We start from the raw sequence: 21,712 nt of genomic DNA on the forward strand, positions 1-21,712 counted from the left end.
TGCACCCGCATGCAGACACCGCTGGATCGGAAGGGCAGAGCAGTCAGCGCTGGATCGGAGAGCTGGAGAGAAGGCTGAAAACATGAGGAAGGAAGAGGAAGATCGGAAAAAGAGATATAATTGAAGGTAAGTGCTGACACATTGGGGGGAGGGAAAAAATCTTTTGCCTTTAATGTCACTTTAAAATATATGTAACAGATAATTTTATACGTGGTCCTGTAGTTCATCATAGGCGAGGAGACTATAATGAGCAACCTAACAGGGTCAGGTTAGAGCAACCTTAATATAATATTACTAACATCTACTCAGTTCAGAAATACAACATTCCATATTGGTATGCATTGAAAAACACCTCGGGCTATAGGGAATGCAGGTGACGTACACCCCAGATATTCCACCTGAGCCATAGGATTGGAATAAAGGGTATGAAGTCATGCCATAAACGAGCAATGAAATCCCCATTTTCCCAAGGCATATGTTAAGTAGTCCCAGGAAATGGACTCAAAGGCTCTCTGGAGATCCAAGGATATATCTTCAAACTTTTATAATCCACACCACGTCCATGAATGCATAAACAATTAGTGAATCAGTGCTCACCACTGTGCTCAAAGATAAGATCTGGCCGCACTCACCGGCATATGTAATGACTCGAAGCCCGGCTTCCTGATTGGTCGGGAAGCTGGCCAATCAGGAAGCCGGGTAGCGAGTCATTACCCACCCCCCAGCTTCCTGATTGGCCAGAAAGTCTTCCAGCTTCCTGTCCAATTAGGAAGCCGGGCACCTTGTAATGACTTGCCACCCGTCTTCCTGATTGGTTGGGAAGCTGGCCAAGCAGGAAGCCAGGCAAAGAGTCTTTTTGCTTATTGTTAGTACAGAATGGCATAATTATTGTTATTTTCCTTGTTTTAGATTGTACTTCTTGCATATTATTTTTACAGTGGTTTATAGCTATTTCCCTTTGACCGCTAATACCATTGGAAAGATTTATTAGTTAGGAAACATGGGCTATGCTATAAAGTCAGTGAGCTGGAATGAATGTACAGCCAATACAAGCTCTCTTCCCAGGTGAGAAACATCTAAATACACTTCTTGAGCATTAAGGGCTCTTTTCAACAGGTACATCCAGCAAAATGGTCTTCTGTGACTGGAAATGTCACTGTGAAATATGGGGATAATTTGTTCTCCATTACCAAACTGCTTTTTCTCTTCCTTTTTATGTGTTTACTATGTCTTTTAGAAAGTAGATTCTTCCACAGCAGGGTATTAGAAGAAAGACAAAAATGGAGAAAACAGAAATCCGGGAGAGATCTGTCTAAGTGTAGTTTTACAGTTAGACAGACTGAATTCTGCTAGTGCATTGGATGAAATGTTGTTACTGACATCGGTTCGTTTGCGTGATCTCCCTTGGAAAGGGTCTCATGCAACCACATTAAAAAGGCTTGCGGGAATACGTCTGTCTACGCACAGGTTAGAAGTCATCCTCGATGCTCTTTAGGGAGTATCTTCTGGTGATTTGGAGGGTGGACAGCTCCTGTCCCCGATGTCGTATAAAGTAGTTGAAGGAGTTTTCACAAAAATGAGGCTTTCCTCAAAGAAAGGTGAGCAGAGGCACCTGGAGTCCAAGAAAGAGTTCTGGATATTTTCTAGTAAATCACTTTATCTGACAGACAAGGGGTTCAGGTACACCGTCAAAGCGTTTCATAGTACTGTACGACCAAAAAATTGGTCCATATTATAAAAAATGGTTCATATTAACAAATGCAATTAGACATAATTTATTTATATAAAATAAATAGATGTAATGTTCTGCTTTAACATAGTCATATATAAATAAGGAAATAAAGCATTTTGGCATCCATGAATTTTATTGTTAAATGTGTTTTCCCTGTGCTTGAGTGGGTTTCCTCCGGGTATTCCGGTTTCCTTCCACACTCCAAAGGCATCATAGAAGGTTAATTGGATCCTGTCTAAATTGGCCCTGTATGCAGGTACAATACGGTACAATAGGGACATTAGATTGTAAGACTTTTCAGGGGAGGAACTGATGTGAATGTGTAGTATGTAAAGTGCTGCGTAAATTGTTGGCAATATATAAATACCTGTCATAAATAAAGAAAATATGTTAATGTTCCTCAAGCACCTTTATCACTTATTGCTTACATTATGGACTTGCATAAAGATAAGACTTTCTTTATTACAGTAATGCATGGAAATTGAAGCTGTCATAAGCACATAAAACACCACATCTGATTCAGGATATAATGTATATCAATAGGTAGAAAGTGATATATGGGAAAGGCAGTTATAGTGAGCAACATTGTTTTCTGTGCATTCCTATAATGCCTTAGATTGGTTCTCTGCTTGGTACAGTAGGAGTTTAGAACAGGCATACCATTGCATATATAATCACAGCTACACTGAAAAAGACTGAAAAGAATCTCCAGAGCTTGGGGAAAGGAAATTGGAGCCAGAGATTGTACACAAACAATGAAGGCATGTGAACTTTAGAGGAAAAACATAAAGAACTGAAATGTATGTTGTTTATGATGTCACTTGACTGATGCATCATTGGAGTGCTATCCTCAGCGTTTAGCATTTGCACATGGTGTATGATAACTGTGATCAGTCTAATATTGGGGGCATGTAGGCTTTTGAAAAAGATGGTCCATTTTATCATTCAGTCAAGCAGCAAAAAACTTTTTACCTCGGCCCATCTAAAAAAGGGGACAACACTTAGAATACAAGATTGTAAAAACGTTTTTAAAATTCAGCCGCCAGTACTGGTCTTTACCCTGTCTATGATCACAATAACTGTTTTTCTATGGCTCCATTCACACATGAGGGGACAAATAAATGCGGTACCGTACTAAACATAAAAACAATGCATTGCTATGTGCATTGTCCAGACTATTGCGGCATCTGCTCGGTACAAAACCGCGCGTCACACAAAATAGTATATTATGGGCGAATATCGCACGTTACCCTTTGCACGGTTTTGTTCCACACGGTTTTCCGTGTGGAAAACGCTACCGCTATGTGTGAATGGAACATTAGACTGTACCAAATTGCAAAATATTTTTCGTTATTGGCTTCTATAAGATGACTCCTGTGTGTTTTTGGCTGTGTCAAGGTGGTGCACTGCTGTTTGGAGCAAGGTTGGGTTGGGTGGGGATTTTGTTTTGTTGTTTATACTCTGTATTATGTATGTTCTTCCTTCTGTGTCAAAAGTGAAAATAAAAAATATTTTGTTTGTTTCAATTTTCAATAAAAATGTATCTGTTGAAAAAGAAAATTCAGATACAGGGATTCCAGAATGATAAGAGAAAAGTCACATCTTTCTAAACTGCTTGATCAGTATCAATTCATACTATGCAATATAAATAGAATAGAAGAAATTCTAGTCAACTGAACAATAATATAAAACAGAGCAGATCAGAGATAGTTGAGGAAGCTTAAACCTGATAATATATAGGACAAGAGATCAACAGAAATGCAAAAAAATAATTCTGAATGAGAAAAATAAAAAAAAACAATGTTATTAAAAGCAAAAACATCTGCTGAAACCATAAAGCAGTGAGTGGCTGAGTTCAGGAAGAGGGGAGCCAAATGTCAGATCAGTTGGGGCTAGCGTGGGTCTTACTGTGGGAAATGGAAATTGTTGTACGGTTTCATGACCATACCATGTGGTTTTGAGGATTTACTAGACAGCCAAAAATGGCACAGAACTATTTTTAAAAGCACAGACATATAATATGTGCTGTCAGTAAAAGATGGAAGGATTACAGGATAAGTCACCCCAACACAATCTAACCACAAATAAAGTATTTTATATGCATAAAACATCAAAACACAAATTAAGTAAATTTTTACGCAACACCCTATAACACATAACATAAAAAAGTTATTTTCTTCCTAGCACCATATAAAGTATACTTTTAAAAGCAATTAATACTACTATCTTATTGACAGTGAGCATTTTCCTTATATACGGTACTCATTTTATTTATCTTTTTGAATGTAAATATAATTCTATTCATACATATCTATTTTTTGTATTCTTCTTCTAGATAATAATAATTATCTAAACACAAATTATGTGATCTGTTGGCAGTTTTGTTAAATTGTTCTCTAAATGTATGTACAGTTACATTTGAAGACTTTAAACCAACGTCTTATGTTGTGGTATCTGTGGGTATCTGCAAAGAAACTGTGTCTAGTGATAATGGCCATACATTTTAAGATTCCATTATTGCTTATGTTTTATTGCGCAGTCCATAGTAAAGAGTTCATGTAAAGAACTGCTGTTCTGGAGAAAACAAATAAAATCCATTCCAGTTATAGCTAGATAATCAAGTACTGTATATTAATAAATCCTTTCAGAATGTTGTATTACCCAAAAAAACAGTAATCAGCGAGGCTGCATCTATCCCCGAGGGAAGAATACTCCTGGGAATTCCTTGAATATAATATATATTTGACTTATCGTGTTTATCTGAAATGCAACAGACCCTTTCTAAAACTTTCCCAGGATCCCAGACAATGCACAGTTTGGAAATGAATAATACACACTAAAAAAAGCTTTTCACCATTATTACAGAGAATCCGTCTTTAATGAAGTCGCCATAAAATATATAGTCTACAAGATTATGGCAAATTTACTTTTTTAATGCTATAGATAACTGGCATTCCAGTTGAAAAGTCATATATGAGCTGTACAGCAGCTGAGAAGATTCCATGTCTGAGATGTTTAAATTCATTGCAGAACTAATTTTATTATATTTTATATTTTCTGTAAAGGAAGCTTCAGTTTTTAGTGTTCCGTTAGCAATATCGAGAACTTCTTTACTGCAATACATCCTATTAGGTTCTAAAGAAAGTTATAAATATCCCGTGTTGAAGAAATACCAGTTTAGAGAAACTCCCAGACCTGTTTTCTAGCACTATCATGTTTCAGAAGCAAAAGGATTATTAGACCTTATCCGGGTGGGTGTTCTGTGGCTAGCTCTGTTGAATTCAACCATTTGTGGCATGGTCAAGCTTTAAATGGTTGCTTGTGGGCGAGTACTTAATGGCTCGTCTTTTTGATGCTTGATATGTTGAATTATGTGGCTAGCTCTGTTGAATTCAACCATTTGTGGCATGGTCAAGCTTTAAATGGTTGCTTGTGGGCGAGTACTTAATGGCTCGTCTTTTTGATGCTTGATATGGTAAATTATCAAATGGCTGGTTTTGGGTCAGCACAACCCACAAGCATCAAAAATAGTCCTTTTGATGCTTGATACGCTCAATTATCAAATGGTTGGTTATGGATCCGTACTTGATGGCTCATCCTTACGATGCTTGATATGGTCAGTCATCAAATGGTTGGCTATGGGTCAGTACTTAATGGCTCATCATTATGATGCTTGATATTGTCAATCATCAAATGGTTGGGTATGGGTCAATCCTTGATGGCTCATTCATTGGTGGTTATAGGGAGTAAATCTTTGTTGTTTCTCAAATAAACCTTAGTTGCTTGTTGTATCCTGTAGTCTGGGAAGCAGAGTAGCTACAGAGTGCTTTTATTAACAAGTCCAGGCATCTATATTTATCGAAACTGGAACAGAGTATAGAAAGTATTGGACAGGTAGCAACTGTAAATAGTTACATCTACAGGCCAGAGGTATGAACACCACATATTTCACTCATAGTACAAAATAATTTTTTCCTAAATATTAGAAAATACAGAAAACTACACTGTATAGAATTATATTACAAAACAGTACTATTAATTTTAATTATATCACATAATTCTTTCTTGGTGGTTTACACATGGGGCATTCTTTTGATTCTCCTAATATGTCTGAGCAGTTTGGGTTCCTGGTCTCCAGTTTGATTGCTGTCCATCAGAAAATGTCCTTCACCAAACTTCTGAAATCTTTCTGTTGAAGCTCTCATTTTTTCCATTTGCTTGGGGGTAATGGAATGAGGATTTCCTATGCACAATATTTCTCTCTCTCTCAGTAAAGTATTTAAAATAGATTTTTTTTAAATGTGGGTCGTTGTCAGACATTAGATTATTTGGGTTACCTTCCCTGCTGAAGATTATAGAGAGAAATGTATTTACAGTAGTAGCATATGTTACATTTGTGACATATGTAACTTCTGCCTGTTTACTGTATAAGCCAATAAGGCCCCCATCCCGCCATGCTGGCCTGGGACCAGCATGGTGGGTGTGGGCTGCTAGAGGAGAGGGTGACCAGTGAACATCAATTCACTAATCTCCCCTCCAGTAAATTAACCCACAAGTGATGCCAATTTCATCATTTCCAGTTTCAGAGCTGGCATTCTCAAGCATGATTTCATTGCACAGTGCAAATGTGAACCAATTGTTTCCTAAATAGTACATGTCACCTCCAATATGCTAGTGCTTGTGATAGCAATACAGTTAAGTAAAAAAAAGTTTAAAGAAATAGTTAAAAGTTAAATAAAATAAATTTAAAAACACCCAAAAAATATTTTTTAAAGCCACACACACACACACACACACACACACACACCCCAACTGCACCTACATACAAAATCAACGGCTGCCATACACCTGTTGAGTATAACCGCACATGCCAGAGTAAGGGCAACAATTCTAAGGCCATTATTCATGGTTAACTTTAAACTGATGACCGGTGAAAGCTTTCAAGCAAGTGCCTTTTACAATTATGGGTACCATAGTTTTATTGCCATTTCACAGATCCACGCAATTTTGAAGCTTAACATGTGATCACACCAGTGATCTCACTGGTTGCCAGGAGCTTGGCAGGTTGCCGGCAAGAGCTTCCCAGGTTGCTAAGAGCTGGGCGGGGAGATTTGTATGGCCCTTACACATCTCCACGCCTAGCTCTTAGCAACCCGGGGCATTCTGGCTGGAAAGTGGGAGGTAGGCACACTGCAAACATTGTACAGCAGACCCAAAAAGATGCAAGCTCAGGCTGCCTCATCATAGGGACTGCCCTTCCTAAAATACTTAATTTTTAGGCATGTTTTATGGAGTAGATCATGTATGTATTGCTACAAATCCTTGTGATTATCAAACAGATGGACACCAAAAATTTACGGCTTAAACAAAACTTTTTCACATCCTACCATGCTGCACAGTCCCTGCATTCAACCCCTGATGTATTACTAAAGCTATCAAAATCCAGCTCTCTGAAATCCATGTATACCTATCACAAGATAACATGAGGTTAGGAAGAAAAACAAGTGGAAAGGGGCATGTGATCTCTCATCTCTCACTATATCATATAAAACGTGACTTTAAACGGTGTGGCCATTAGTCATCCAACATGATATTTATTTTCAGTGGAAGCTGAGGCTTGGACCAATTCAGAAAAATATATGATGAAGTACTCCCTCAAGAGTCAGGCCAAAGTAGTTACTTGTGTTGCATTTCATGGTAACATAAGTTGATTATATAGAACCAATATTTACATTGTATCAAATTAGTTTAATTTATTGCAATAACAGTGATTTCTATAAATAAAGCATTTTCTATATTTACATAGAAATAATTGTGTATGTATCAAGGCAAAAGTAAATATTTCCATAACATCATTTCTATATCCACATATTTCAACAAAGGCATCAACATTTCACAAACAAATATGAATGGTTTGGAATATTTAGGATCTTTACCAAGATCATCTAGATTTAATACAATTTCCAGTTTGTACAGGTTTCAGTAAAGACTGAGAGTGTGTCTCCTGTGAGGAGGCACACTTGTTAATGGTGCAATAGGCAGTAGATGTCAACAGTTGCAAGCAGTGAGGTATTACTGGCATATGTCTTACTGACTGACAAAATGCAAGCAGTCTTTTTAAGCTAAATTCCAGGAACGCACCCAAACATAGAATTGACGGAGATGCTGATTTACATAGAATCTGCAATGGCTTCAACAAACCTCGATCTATTACATGATGCAATCTTAATGTACCTTCCTCTATCCAATTACTAAAGTGAAAATCTAAATACCCAGGGCAAAAATAGTCATGACCCAGCGGAGGCATTAAAGGAGAGTTATACTGCCACCTTTGATTTGTATGCAATGAATCCCACACTGCCAGGGTATTTACCACTAATGGTTGCACTTCCCTTGTCAATCGCCTATATTGCTTCAGTAGCCAACATACTATACTCAGATCTGCCTTACATATTTCGAACTTGGCAGCCACCCAAAGTTTAGTTGCCTTATCATAATGTAATTTCAAAAGTCTGTTTAGCACTGCTGCCTGGTAATAACGTTTAAAATCAGGTATTGCCAATCCCCCCCAGCGATCATAGTGCTGTATGAGATTCTTGCCCTCTTCCTACCCCAAATCTATCTAGATACCATTGTTCGCAATGTTTTAAAAAAGCTATTGGTCAGAACTATAGGTACCATCTGAAACAAAAAGATACACCTCGGCAGGACATTCATTTTTAGTATATTAAGTTTACTAATCCATGAATGATATAATGAGGTCCATTGTTGCAAATGTTTCCAAATTTGTTCGAGAGGGGAATATAGTTATAACAAAACAAATTCCGATGGCAAGGAGTAAGGGTATTTCCCAAGTATTTCAATTTCTGATCTTGCCACCTAAAGGGGAAACTTGAATTCAAAGATTCTACCTCTCCAGATGGCAAGTTAACATTTATTATTCCGACTTAAAATTAGATATCTCTCCATATTCCCGCAATGCTGCCATTATATTTTTGATGGTTATACGAGGGTTGTTGAATATAAAACAATATATCATCTGCATAAGCAGCATACTTATGTTCCCTATTTCCTATAACCACTCCATGTATATCATTATTAGCTCCAATACTTGCTAAAAAGTGTTCCAGCGAGCTCACGAATAAAAGATAAGAGAGTGGGCAACTCTGGCGTGTACCATTACCCAAAGAGATTTTGGCCCATTTAACCTGCTGATGACTGAGGTGTGTTGGTATAAGGAAAAATGTTCTAGATAATAGAAAAGAGGAGGATTTGCCTTTTCAGATCTTAAGGTATAAATATTACAATATGTACACCAAATGCTTGTTTTTTTATTTTATTTCATTATGTTTTACTCTAAATACAAAATCGTAGTATAGTCCTATAGCATACGCAAGACTCTTATGTCAGAAAGGATTTACCTTCCTTGACACAAAGGTAACTCCAGCTAATTGTACCGTGTGTGTGTGTGTGTCTGTGTGTCTGTGTGTGTATGTGTGTAGAGAAGTAAGGATTCTTAAGGATTATTGGAAAGGATGCTCACCTTTGTAACTCCAATTTTGGGAGTTTTAGTAGAAAATCATAGATGTGTTGGACCTGTAACTTTTTTGCATAAATCTCCTTGTGCAATAGAGTTTTGACCATTAACAATGAAGAGTTTACACCATGTAGAAGGTAAAGTAAACAACTGCTAAGGGTATTATTAAAAAAGCTGCTATTGCTGACCTCCTTCTGAATATGCTGGTTACATGGGTGTTAGTTGATTCACTGGTTTGTGTGGGTATTTTTGCCACTAATCTGGAAAAATTGTAGAGATCAGATAGAGTCAGGTAAAAAAGGTCCTCAATTGTATACCTGTTCTAGGGTAGTGACTCAAAAGTATTGAAGGATGATGATTAGTTAGCATCGAGACATCTAAAAGGTGAGAAATATTTGTTTTAATTATTTTTCAGTATGCTGTGTGGTGGGGTTTTCCCTAATTTATTTCCACTTTATAGTTTATTGGGGGCATTTGCAAATTACATTCACCCCTTCCCCTCTCCAACATTTCCCACTTGATGACAATATATGAACAAAATAAATGTCTCTCACCTGAAAATTTCCAAAACAGCTTCCTCCAGGTAAGGTGACAAAACAAACAAATGGCGGGTCAGGAGATGGGACAGACTCATAGGCCACTAAGCTTTCACTTGGAAAGACTGCTTTTCTCTTTTCTTTGTTCTCCCAAAATTCTTGAAGTAGCGCAACTACATTCACTGAAAAAAGAAGAAAAAATATAAGAATAAATTGGCTTTTTCTTCTTTATAGAATACACCTATGGGTATACCTGATCAAAGTAACACTGAACAAACTGCATAAGACCCAGAAGACAGAAACAAGATGTGGCCATTTCACAGTTTTCAATAGCTGTATGTGTTTATTTCTTCTCAACCTTTTCCTGACAGTCTGTGTAAATATCACATTGCTTTCCACACTTCTCCAAACTGATCATTTGTGATATCATTGCACCTCCATGTGATGACAAACGACTGTAACTTTACAGTATTACTGCTGAAATTGTCTGGGAGGCCCGGAGGGATTATATGGGGATGATTTATTAAAGGTCAGTAGGCTGTTCACTTTGCAAGGGAATTTGCACTTTGCAGGGGACGTTTCCCTTAGTTCAGTGAATGATCATCCTATCATATGCAAGCAAAAATACTGTATTTTTAAACAAATTTCCTTGCATGTGATTGGCTATTATTTGCAAAGGGAAACTTCGGCTGCAACGTGCAAATTCCAGAGCCTATTTGCTTTTAGTTAATTAACCCTGTTAACTCTAGCATTATTAAACATAGAAAAGTGTATCCCTGATGAGAAGTCTTAACCAGTTGACATCCGCGGTGTTAAACCCCCTTCCCAGGTAAAGTTAAAAAACAATTCATTCCTTGGAGGTGGGGATTTTTTGGCAGAAGTGATTTTTTATTTTTTTGTGTACACTGTGTGGCGCATACACCGTTCTGTGTACACACTTATCCCCTTCACCGTATCCAGTCTATTGTAGATGCTGTCAATAGTAGACTTGTGCGCCGTCAAAAAATTTGTTCTGTTTCGTTTCGGAATATCCGTTATTTCGTATTTCGTAATTCGTAACTGAACTCAATTCGGATTCATACGAAATACGAATTTTCGTTAGTGGCGGTTATATTTTCGTAACTTTACGAACATTCGTTATGATGAAGTTAAAAAGCAAAATACCTTTGTTAATATTGGAGTGGTAGTTGTTTTTTTATCCGGAATACGAATTCCGTTAACGGATTCCGTATTCCGAATTTCGTATTTCGGACTTTAAAAAAAACTACCATCAACTCCAATATAAATGTACTTTGCTTTTTACCTTCAATATAACGAATGTTCGTAACGGAACGAAAATACGTCAACCGAATTTCGTATTTCCTGCCTGTGTGTGTAACTGTGTATTGTAATGCATCAGCAGCAGCGGATCCGTATCTCGGATTTAAAATAAATCTTGTCATGCTGTTCAACCTCATTTACAGGGGTAATATTAGTTCCTGTTTCAAAGAAATTCGGATCCGAAATTCGTTAACGGAATTTCGTATTTCGGATATAATTCGGAAACTGCCATTCGGATTTCGGATGCTCCGAAATTCGGAATTTCAGGAAAATTCGTACGAATTTCGATTCGAAACGAATCGCACATGTCTAGTGAATAGGCCAAGTCCAGTGTACATCCTGCGTGCATGCACAGGACTTACATTGTCAGTGGCCACCCAATGGCTGAAAAGGACTTAGAATTGTCTGTGTTTGAGATGGTGGCAACAGGGGAAAACAGCTGAGGATCGAAGAGAAGGAGCACTCTTGTAAGGTAAGTTGCCCACCCCAGCTGTACATATAGGGCAAAAACATAGGGCATATAGGGCAAAAACAAAAAAATAACAAAGTGGTTTAATTCTACTTCAAAGTGGATCAATACTCATTTGTTAGCTATATCTATAACTTCAGGCAAAACTTTTCTTCCCCTTCTGGGTAGTGTTAGAGAGGATTAGATATGTTGTGTTCACACTGTTGTCCGTCTTTCTGTAGGGAAGATGTCCCCTACCTTTCACTGGAACGGGAAGTTAGGGAAATTTTCCCCATAGAATAAAAAAAGAGCAACAAAAACCTGACAAAAGTTACAACCTTGTTCTAAAGTCTGATATCTATATCTAAACACCAGGATCATCAAATACTTTCTAAATACAAGAGGTGTGTGTATTGTTGTTCAGTGTTGGTGTGCATTGTGTATTTCTCCCAGATCTGTGCAGTTCTCCAGTGTGAAACTTTGCCTCTGTGCAGGAGCTTCCTGTGATAAAGACCACTCACTGCTGCTCTTTCCTTGGGCAAGGTGACATGACCTGTAGTAGGTAGGGCTTGTTGGGTCCCTCCCATAGCTCTGCTCTCTGCATGTTATGTGCAAAGTAATATCTGGGTCTGCAAAGGCACACAAACTTGATTTACATCCTCTGTGGCTATTGAGCAGTATAATTGAATAAAAGTTATGTGCCTGGAGTTCAGTTTAAACATAGAAAAGTGTATCCCTAATGAGAAGACTTAAAGCAGAAGTCAAGTAAAAAATAATAAATTGCTGGGAAGCAGAAATTGAATTTTCAGACCGAAACCGAAAATAAAAAATTTGTCAGGCCAAAACCCAAAATTATTTTTTTTCTAACCATAAAAAAAAATCATATTTTATTTTTATTTATTTATTTTAACTTTGCTGTTCAGGGGCTTCCTCCCCGCACTGTTAAATGCTTATTTGGCTAGGTCAGAAGAGAAAAAGTAAAAATACTTTAAAAAACCTATTCCAAAAAGTTACAATACTTCCAAAAGTATACAATCAGATTCCAGCCTGATGTAGTTTTAAAAATAAACATAAAAAAATACATCTTACAGGTTGCTACGTGTATTTCCTTATCTTACGTTTATCACTTTCCTTACCTTTTACTTTATAGCAGAGGGTAGGCAAACTCCGGCCCTCCAGCTGTGGTGCAACTACAAATCCCATTAGGCATTGCAAGACTCTGACAGCCAAATATATGACTCCCAGAGGTAGATGAGTGATGGGATTTGTAGTTTCCCCACAGCTGGAGGGGCAGAGTTTGTCTACCCCTGTTTTCCACAATACCCCATATATCAATATGCCTAGTATAGAGCTGATTTTTATAGGCCTCTCATTTTCATTTTCTGGCTTTACTGAACTGTTTACATTTCCAGGAGGGAAGCGGTTGGCAGGGGAATATCATAATGTCAATTTAGCTTCTCATATTGATGATATCAATAAACACTTTAATGGTTTTGGTTTGGATCTGTGAAAAGAATGAATGACTGGAACAGAATGTAAAGTTGAAAAAATCAACAAAGGCTTACAGAATTCCTGTTGGAATCATTTTGGCTTGGCTGCCCTGGAGCCAAAGGAATTCTTTAAGATATGTGTATTACAGAAAAAGTCTCCTGATAAATGCGATCAGCCTGTAGGAATAAGCTGGGAGGATGTTTGAAAGATTTCTGTTCACCTGGAACATCAAAAGGTTAATCTATAAAAATGTCAAATAAACTCCAGTCAAACCGTGGACAGGAAACATCTAACCCCTTGAAAATCATTGTCAGCTGTTTAAATTTCCCTCTGCATATTTAAGTGGAACTCCAGCCAAGCCGATTATTTTTCCTTTATAGAAAGAGTGGGGAAGGGAAGACATTAAAATTGTGGTTTGATTGTAACTTGTCTGTGACCTGTCTGTCACACGATTTGGGAGATTTCTCCTCACTTCTTCTTCCAGTGACCACTGCCACTAGGACAGGAAATGTTGGGAAATCTCCCCAATGCATGCACAAACAGCTTCCTATTCCACTTAAAGGAGAACTATGAGGTAAGTGATTTCCACTCATCCCCATAGTTAGAGCTGACCTGTGACAAAGAAACTGTCACAAGTCGGCTCTTTCGATCGGGAAACATGCAGCCGATCCGCTCACTTCCAGATCATCTCCCTACAGTGAGCGGTGACTGTCAGAAACCGCTCCCTGCAGGGATTTCCCCCTCCCCGCTCCTCCAGCGCTGTGTGGGGGAACATACGGGGGAGGGGGCGGGGACAGCTGGCTATGCCTCTAGATAGGCATAGCCAGCTGTCACTCACGGAGCTGGGTGGATCCAGACACCACCCAGCTCCGTGCGACGCTCTCAGTATATTGTGGGCAATAGCAGGCTATATACTGAGCTTTGGGTCACGGGAGGAGGTTAGTATATGTCCTCCCGTGATCCTAAAAGAGAACTATTTGGAAAAACACTTAACTCCCTAGTTCTCTTTTAACACACAAGAATCGAAGAAAATTTTCCCAAATGAGACAGTGCACAACCCAGCAGAGGTTCTTTATTTACCTTTAGTAAATATAAATGGATAGTTCACACCCAATTTGTTACACATTTAAAGTAAGCAGAAAGTTTTTTTTTATATATACCGGTAATCAGGTGCTAAATCCACACTGAAGACCCCTTCGAAGAAGTTTCCCATGAATACACATAAAATGAAATAAGCCAGCACACCAAAGATAGTTTTCAAATCTCAGGGTAGTTTATATTCTTAAAGGAGAACTATGGGGTCCGTGTTTTTCCTTATAGTTCTCCTTAGGGTAACGGGAGGACACAAACTAGCGTCCTCCCGTCACCCTAAGCTCAGTATACCGTGAGCTACAGCTCGCGGTATACTGAGACGCCGCAGCTGAAGCGGATCCCGACAATAATGTCTGGATCCGCCCAGCTGCGTGAATGACAGCTGGTTCTGCCTATCTAGAGGCATAGCCAGCTGTACCCGCCCCCTCCCCCGTCTGTTCCGCCAGTCAGCGCTGGAGGATCGGAGCGGGGAGGGGGGAATCCAGCCCCTCGCCTGTCACGGCAGAGAGCCGTGACAGGATCGAGAAGTGAGCGAACGCCGGTATGTGTTCGCTCACCTCCCGATCTACTGAGCCGACCTGTGACAGTCTCATTGTCACAGGTCGGCTAGAACTATGAGGTGAGTGAAAAGCACTCACCTCATAGTTCTCCTTTAAGCATAAAGTATAAGGTAAGTATACACATTGGACAAGGAATCACACAAAGTGCTAAATGCTATGCTATACATAAGCCAACATTCCATAGCAGATCATGTGGAGTCCCTGTACATACAAAAAGCAAAAAGTTATCACAATGATTTACTATATGCAGAATTTATATGTGCAACACCCGAAGACTGGTGGAGGTATAAAACAAGGCATTTTCGAGGAACGTATCCCTTCTCAAGCCAGATCCCACTTGTCCTGACTCTGGAACCACATAGTCTGCTAGCTATATTATGTTTTCGGTGCTGCATAGTACTGGAAAGCTGTTTTTTGTATAGGATAGTTTTTAAGACTGTGTGATTTCCTGTACAATGTGTATACTCATCTTACATTTTTTGCTTAAGAATATAAACTACCATGAGATTTGAAAACGATTTTATCTGACTTATTTGCTATTTTTATACTTCTCCCTTATACAGAAAAGTGCCTGTCTGTTTACTCACTGGAAAGCCCTGTTCCAGTGATCACACAGGAAGAAAGAACAAATCTCCCCAAACGAGACACAGAGCGCAATAAAAACCCAGTAAAGGTTCTAAATGTTCTACATGCTTTCCAAAATAAAAGGTTTGTCTTGGGTTATATTATAAAATTGTTAATGTGACTCTGCCAGCACAATAGACATGGTCTAGTAAATACATAGGCCCAATAAGTAAAATAAGGAGTTACAGCTACAAGCAGACAAATCTGACCTTACAGATGTTGCGGTATCTTATGCTATGTCTCAGTGTTTCTCGCAGTGTTAGACATATGCCCCCTGGTAACCTCTATCCGTGTGCACTCTATAGACTGCATTGTGCAATGTAAAGGTTATTTCCAAGCAACTTAACTTTACAGGTCTTGAGTGAGCTTTATACAATTCTCTAGACAGGGAGGCAAACCAGAAACACACTTCCACACATATGTAACTATAGCTGAGCTATTATTTACTCAGCAAATGAAGCAAAGCCATTGGCTGCATTGAAACATTTTATTACATTACATATAATGATATATAAAGAATTATGCATTCTTTGAACAAAATGCAATATTATAGGTAGTTGGCAAAAGAAATACATATTAACAAGCTGACAGTTTATGGGAAACTACAGTGATGCCCAAGATTTGAGAACTGCTTGCTATGTTTGAGTTTCCAGAGAAGAGATAACATATTTCTGACTATTAAAAGCTGCTAAAGTTTGTTGAAAGATTTCTAGGAGAACAGACTTCAGTTATCATGGTTTTTAGGTAGACAAGGGGACTAGGCTGTTCTACATTGCTGCTTCCACCTGTTGAATGAGTTGGAGAGAACACTGTGGGGGGTCCTGCCTGCTCAGTTACACACGCTCAAGGATGGGCAGTATATAATTGGCACTCGTTCTATTTGAAACATCTGCCCATCTTTGAGCGTCCAAATATGTAGGCTTATTATGTTTATCTGTTCAATTCCATTCTACACTGGATGTTCCATTTTTACAGTTTTTGACACTGAAAATTAACAGTTTAAAAATAAAAGTTCAAAAGAATCTACGGAAAGTCTAAAATATGGGCATTTTGCTGAATACTGCCAATAATCTGCAAACTGATTAAGACTTTGATGTATGTAAAGAGACGCTGGGGTTAAAAAAAAAAAGACTTTGGCAGATATGTAGTGCAATAGCTACCTACAATAGCCTTCAAAACTCTCTTTTCATGGATGAAATCTAGACGGTCCTGATTGGCAAAGCTCCCACCCTTCTGGTTCTGTATGAGCTTGCCAATAAGCTCCATCCCCACATTCTTATTGGTCTATCACTATGGGCAGCCTTACTGGCCAGTAGGAGAGTGCAAGAGGCAGGAAAAGGGCAGGCAAGCATTAAAACGTACCAAAGCTATGCCTGTCAACAGCTAAAATTTGGCCATGACAAGAAGGTTTGGTAGCCTGCTCCAGGTATGTGCACCTCTATGTGCAACTAACAAGTTCAGGTGCATTTTCCACCTTCAAATTACAGTTGTAAAACATTTCAGATCACACTTAAAATAATAATAGTTTAGAATCAATACAAAATCTAAACTATTGTTTGTAAAAAATGTTTATAAATTGACACAAAGGAAGATACATAAAGTCTCACTGCTCGTTCAGTGCTGTGGTCAAATGCACTTTTTAATTATGCAGTCTAAACCACCCCTTCTATGCCCTCTGGTTCTTGTAGCTAAGTGCCCAATGCAGCAACACAGATCTTGCATAATAATGTACTTTGTTGGTTCCAAAACTTTGACAGCTGATTTAGTCACCAACCAAGGTAATGTGGACTTGACCTTGCCTAAAACATTTCTAAGCTTCAGTGTTAAAGTGTGGAAACATTTGAATGTAAGTACTTATGTTGGTCTTCAAATTGATGTACACGGGGCTTCAACTTCGGCCCAAATCAAGATCAAGCCTCACCACTTTCTGGTTCCATTCCCTAATGTGCTGTTAGACAGCTGAGAAGCCTTTTTTTTTTTGCTATTGCCTAACACACTACACCTTATCCATTTAATTCACTCTACTTACACATCAAAATCTGGACGAATACTGGAAGGGTACTAGAAGGTACTCTGATAATGAACCCTGTGAACCTTGAGGCAGGAAGGGAAATGCATCTAGATTTCCCCAGCAGAAGTATCCTTGGAACCTGTACCTGTAGTAAGCAATAATCTGCATTCATCTAGGGTAGATTTAACCTAGGTTCAGAAATTTAGGCTAAGAAAAGCAGATATCATTTATAAAGCTTATTGTAGATTTTGGCAATTACAGAGTTAAATGAGTATAATTTTGGATACTTAATATATAATGACTCATATTAAAAAATCCCATATCTTTTTGTTTTACGTTTAAGATTAACTGGACCTTCTAAACTTGTTTTCGTCAGTATGGCTGGTCTCGTCAGTGATTTTAACAATTTGGTTTTGTCTTTCCATTCATTTTTTTTAAATACATATGAGCTATTGCCTTAAATCATTGTGCAACTATTGGATTCAGTTTCCTTTTTTATCTGGGGGTACTAAAATTCCTTGATTATCTTGGATGAGTTATAAAGCATTTAAAGAGGAACAGAACTCTGGAAGCTGTGCACAACAGAAAGGCAGGGAGAGGACAACAGACTAGCCGCGAGTATGGTCACCCTGCAGCTGATGTTTTCCCCATTACTGCTTCATCATGCCTTGTTCTGTACTCTGCCTCTGTGTAAAGGTAGCCATCTTGGTAGAGGAAGGGTTTTACTTCCTCATGTTAAAGCCTTCAACAAGGAGAACAATAAGCAGCACAATAATAACATCACCAAATCTCACTACAAGTCTCCTGAGACTAGAAGTCAAAAGCAGCAGAGCCAAAGATTCACACTACAGATGAAGAGCTATGCGATTGTAGGCACAGGAGAGCCTAGGCACCTTCACATACCAGTAAGTGCAATGCTTTTTTTAAGGCGGAACTGAAGACAAAGTGAACATTTTCCAAGGTACTGCTTTGGCACAATTAACCCTACTTGATGTTCCCTACAACTAGGGATGCACCGATACTGGTTTTTCGGTATCGAGTACGAGTGCCTATATTTTTTTTATTTCAGTACTCGCCGATACCGAGCACCGATACTGGTACTTCCGGTAGCATGGGTGTCATTACCCACCACCCGGCTTCTTGATTGCCTTCCCAGCCAATCAGCATCGAGCCGGCCAAGCAGATCTGATAATATGTTGACACAACCTCCACCCTGTAGACACCCCATTCTCCCCACACCCATATGCATCCTCAGGAGCAGTCACCACAGATGTCCCTCGGCCAGCTGGACAGGCACCGCTCTCCAAGCCGCTTTACCTCTCCCCGGTCTGGCCACATCTCAGTCTCGCGAGATGTACAAACGCCACTTGGCTCCAGTGTGTGTTATTATACCGCCGATTATACAGGCGGTGCACGCGCTGTACGCACACTGGACTCAGGCCGTGTTTGTACATCTGATTGACTGGGAAGCAGGCTTCAGCCATTTTCTTTCATTCTGTTCAGCTGGTTCAGCACTTGTTCTAAAATAACATAAAGGGCATTACAGCCATATTTCCCCAGATAAGGAGCCTTTGTAAATTTAAACTTTGTAGCACTTTTTATCCAGGCAATAAACAGGTCTCAGATGCTCTGAGAGATTGTGAATTTGCCCTGAAATCTTTTACTCTAGTGTATTTCATGTGCCAGCACAGAGGGTCTACAGTATGTTTTTTGCCATAATCATTGTGAATATAACGTAGAAAGTACATTAGTTCTTGGTGTTGTTGTGTGTTTTCTATTTGGCACTCCTGGCACCAAGAATATGTAAAAATACTGTCTCTGTGTTACCAAGGTTCCCTAAAATTAAAGAACCCCCTTATGACTGAACCCAATCCCTGCCTGAACACTAAACTAAACTCTAAAATAATGCCTTAGTTCTTTACTCAACAACAGCTAACTCTTAAGACTTAACCTGACCCTTAAGTGAACCCTTAACCCCAAATTCCTCCCACCTAACACATTTAACAACTGCTGCCTCCCAAGAACATTAAAGTTGACTTTGATGCAGTTGCACTGCTTATTGTATAGCAGAAAGCAGTGACTAGTTTATTTTATTTGGTGCTTAGATGTTATTATTCATGTCAACACTGATAGTAGCATTGCTATATTGGTAAAAAAAAAAGAATTCATATATTTTAGTGCATTTAATTGAAATCATGTGTTTCTACTACCAAGGATATATCACACCAAATCACATAATGTACATTACGACTCAGTGAAAGATGAAGACCAAATAACATGCAGCCCAAATCATCAAGGCCACATAGGGTCACTGTGCGAGATTAATATTTTTAATTAAGAAAATACATTTTCAGTGATACAAATTCAGAAATAAATTATCCCCCTTTTCAATCTTTTGATTAATAAGATCCCTTAGCTATAATATTTCAAACAAAAAAAGTGAATTATTCCCTGAATAAAGTATGAATTTTATGAGTCATAAAAAAAAAAAATATATAATAAGTGAATGTCTGCAGCCTCTTATAAGATAATGAAGTGATTGTTAATGCTTCGGAATAGTGCAAAGAAACTTAAGTATATTTTTTGCAAACTTAGTAAATTTGAAATATGATTCTTTTAGGAAACCAAATGTTTGCAAATACATTGAACTTGGCCCATAATTCTGATTGGTTCAACAATGTGACTAACTTTTAAACAGCAGCTACAAACTGAATGCACATCCAAAGTGCTCTTTAAATACCAGCAAGTTGAGGCAATCAATTAATATTGTATAAAATACAAAATACTGTTGTTATACTCAATAGCACCCCCCGACACTCAAAGACATGTGAGGGACTCCAGCAGCAAGGCAGGCTGACATATCTCAGGGATAAGTCCTTATCCAGTTGTGGGATGCAAAAGTAGGAAAAGTATGGAAAAGGGTTTTCAAAGATTGAATTCTCCGGACAGCTCACATGGGAGAGAGGGTAAAGGGCTACAGACACCTAGGACAGCACAGACTCCAGATTCACCGACCACTTCCCAGCTTCATGGTGCAGAAAGCCTTTAAACTGATTGCAATAACACTTTGTATGGCAGAACGTTAGCTGGTTAGCAGACATAGCGCAGAACTCCCTGGGGGAAACACCAGACTCCCTGTAAGGTCCAAGCAAAATTCCAGCTTCTCCAGCACCTCCAGCAGATGAAGTTCTTCCCTGGTTCTCCTTCTCAGGGACAACTTCCCTCTTTAGTGGGCAGGACAACTGCATGCCCCAACACTGGGTCACAATCCCTGATCACCTGCGGGCTGCAGGTCCAGTTAGATAGCACATAACATCACGCACCCTACCCCAGGCTGGAGCCTGGGGGAAGAGACACTTACATTATTTCTGTCCTCTCCCAGAATGCACCACTGGCCATGAACCTCCTCCTCCTAAGGATTGACTAGGGTGCCGCACCTATTCATAACTATTGGCTGTTCTGTTCTATCGCAAGGTCACACCCAGCAGTAGGTAGATACAAACAAGAGCTGTTAGGGGAACCAAATCAGTAGACTATTAAATCAGCTTAGATTGACTACAGTTCAGCAGACTAAATTTAAGGAGTCACCCCACTTATGCCAAGGTGGCTACATATAGAACAGTGACTTCCACTGACAGTGAGGATAAAATCTTAGATATATAGTACAGTATCTAAGAATAAATAGATTTATATCTTGACTACTGTATATTTCCAAGACTTGCCCCTCATTTTAAGTGGAAGTCACAGTTCTATATAATTGATCTTTGGATTGATCATCAGTGAAAATGGGTATGCCTGCTGCTTTTATGAGTACTTCTAAGTTAACAATATTGTCAGACAATACTATTTATGAGATTATTTACCCTTTACTTTAGGTATGGAAACTGTTATGGCAAGGGTAGATACCACCCAGGTGTAGGACCCCCTTTGTTTCCCCCACACTGGATTGGGGTAGGCTTCTGTGTTAACTTTATACTACTAGACTATATTTGACCAATTGACTAATGGCTAAATATAAACATCTGACATAATTGTTTTAGGACCTATCAGGAATAAATCTAAAAGGATGGGCTAGTGATACAGAAGGTATTAACTGTGAGAGATGGGCTGATTGAAGGAGTACATATACAGTTTTTAAGGGGAGGTGGAATAGGCTTCCCTGAAAAGTACTTTCTAAATTGGCACCAATACTCCTGAGAAAAGACCAAATGATTACAGTAAAATAATTTTTGTAAACCCTAACTGGATGACTTATTTATGACTGATTTATTTTGCTAAAGAGTGTCATAATCAATCTTACTGTATATTTTGACAATAGAAAACGGTTTTCACCTTTTTTCCCCTCCAGTTGCATCTCAGTT

At 38.8% G+C, this 21,712-nt stretch overlaps 1 protein-coding gene across 1 annotated transcript in view; it reads right to left on the minus strand.

Annotated features, from left to right (window-relative positions):
* LIX1 (limb and CNS expressed 1) overlaps positions 1-21,712 on the minus strand; it is a 129,604-nt gene that overhangs the window by 79,165 nt on the left and 28,727 nt on the right. The window contains exon 2 of the mRNA XM_018560222.1: positions 9,824-9,987. Within this exon, the coding sequence (XP_018415724.1) occupies positions 9,824-9,987 (164 nt within the window). The remainder of the gene's footprint in view (positions 1-9,823; positions 9,988-21,712) is intronic.

This window comes from Nanorana parkeri, unplaced genomic scaffold, assembly GCF_000935625.1.
Source record: "Nanorana parkeri isolate BGI_ZX_2015 unplaced genomic scaffold, ASM93562v1 scaffold441, whole genome shotgun sequence".
NCBI lineage: Eukaryota > Metazoa > Chordata > Amphibia > Anura > Dicroglossidae > Nanorana > Nanorana parkeri.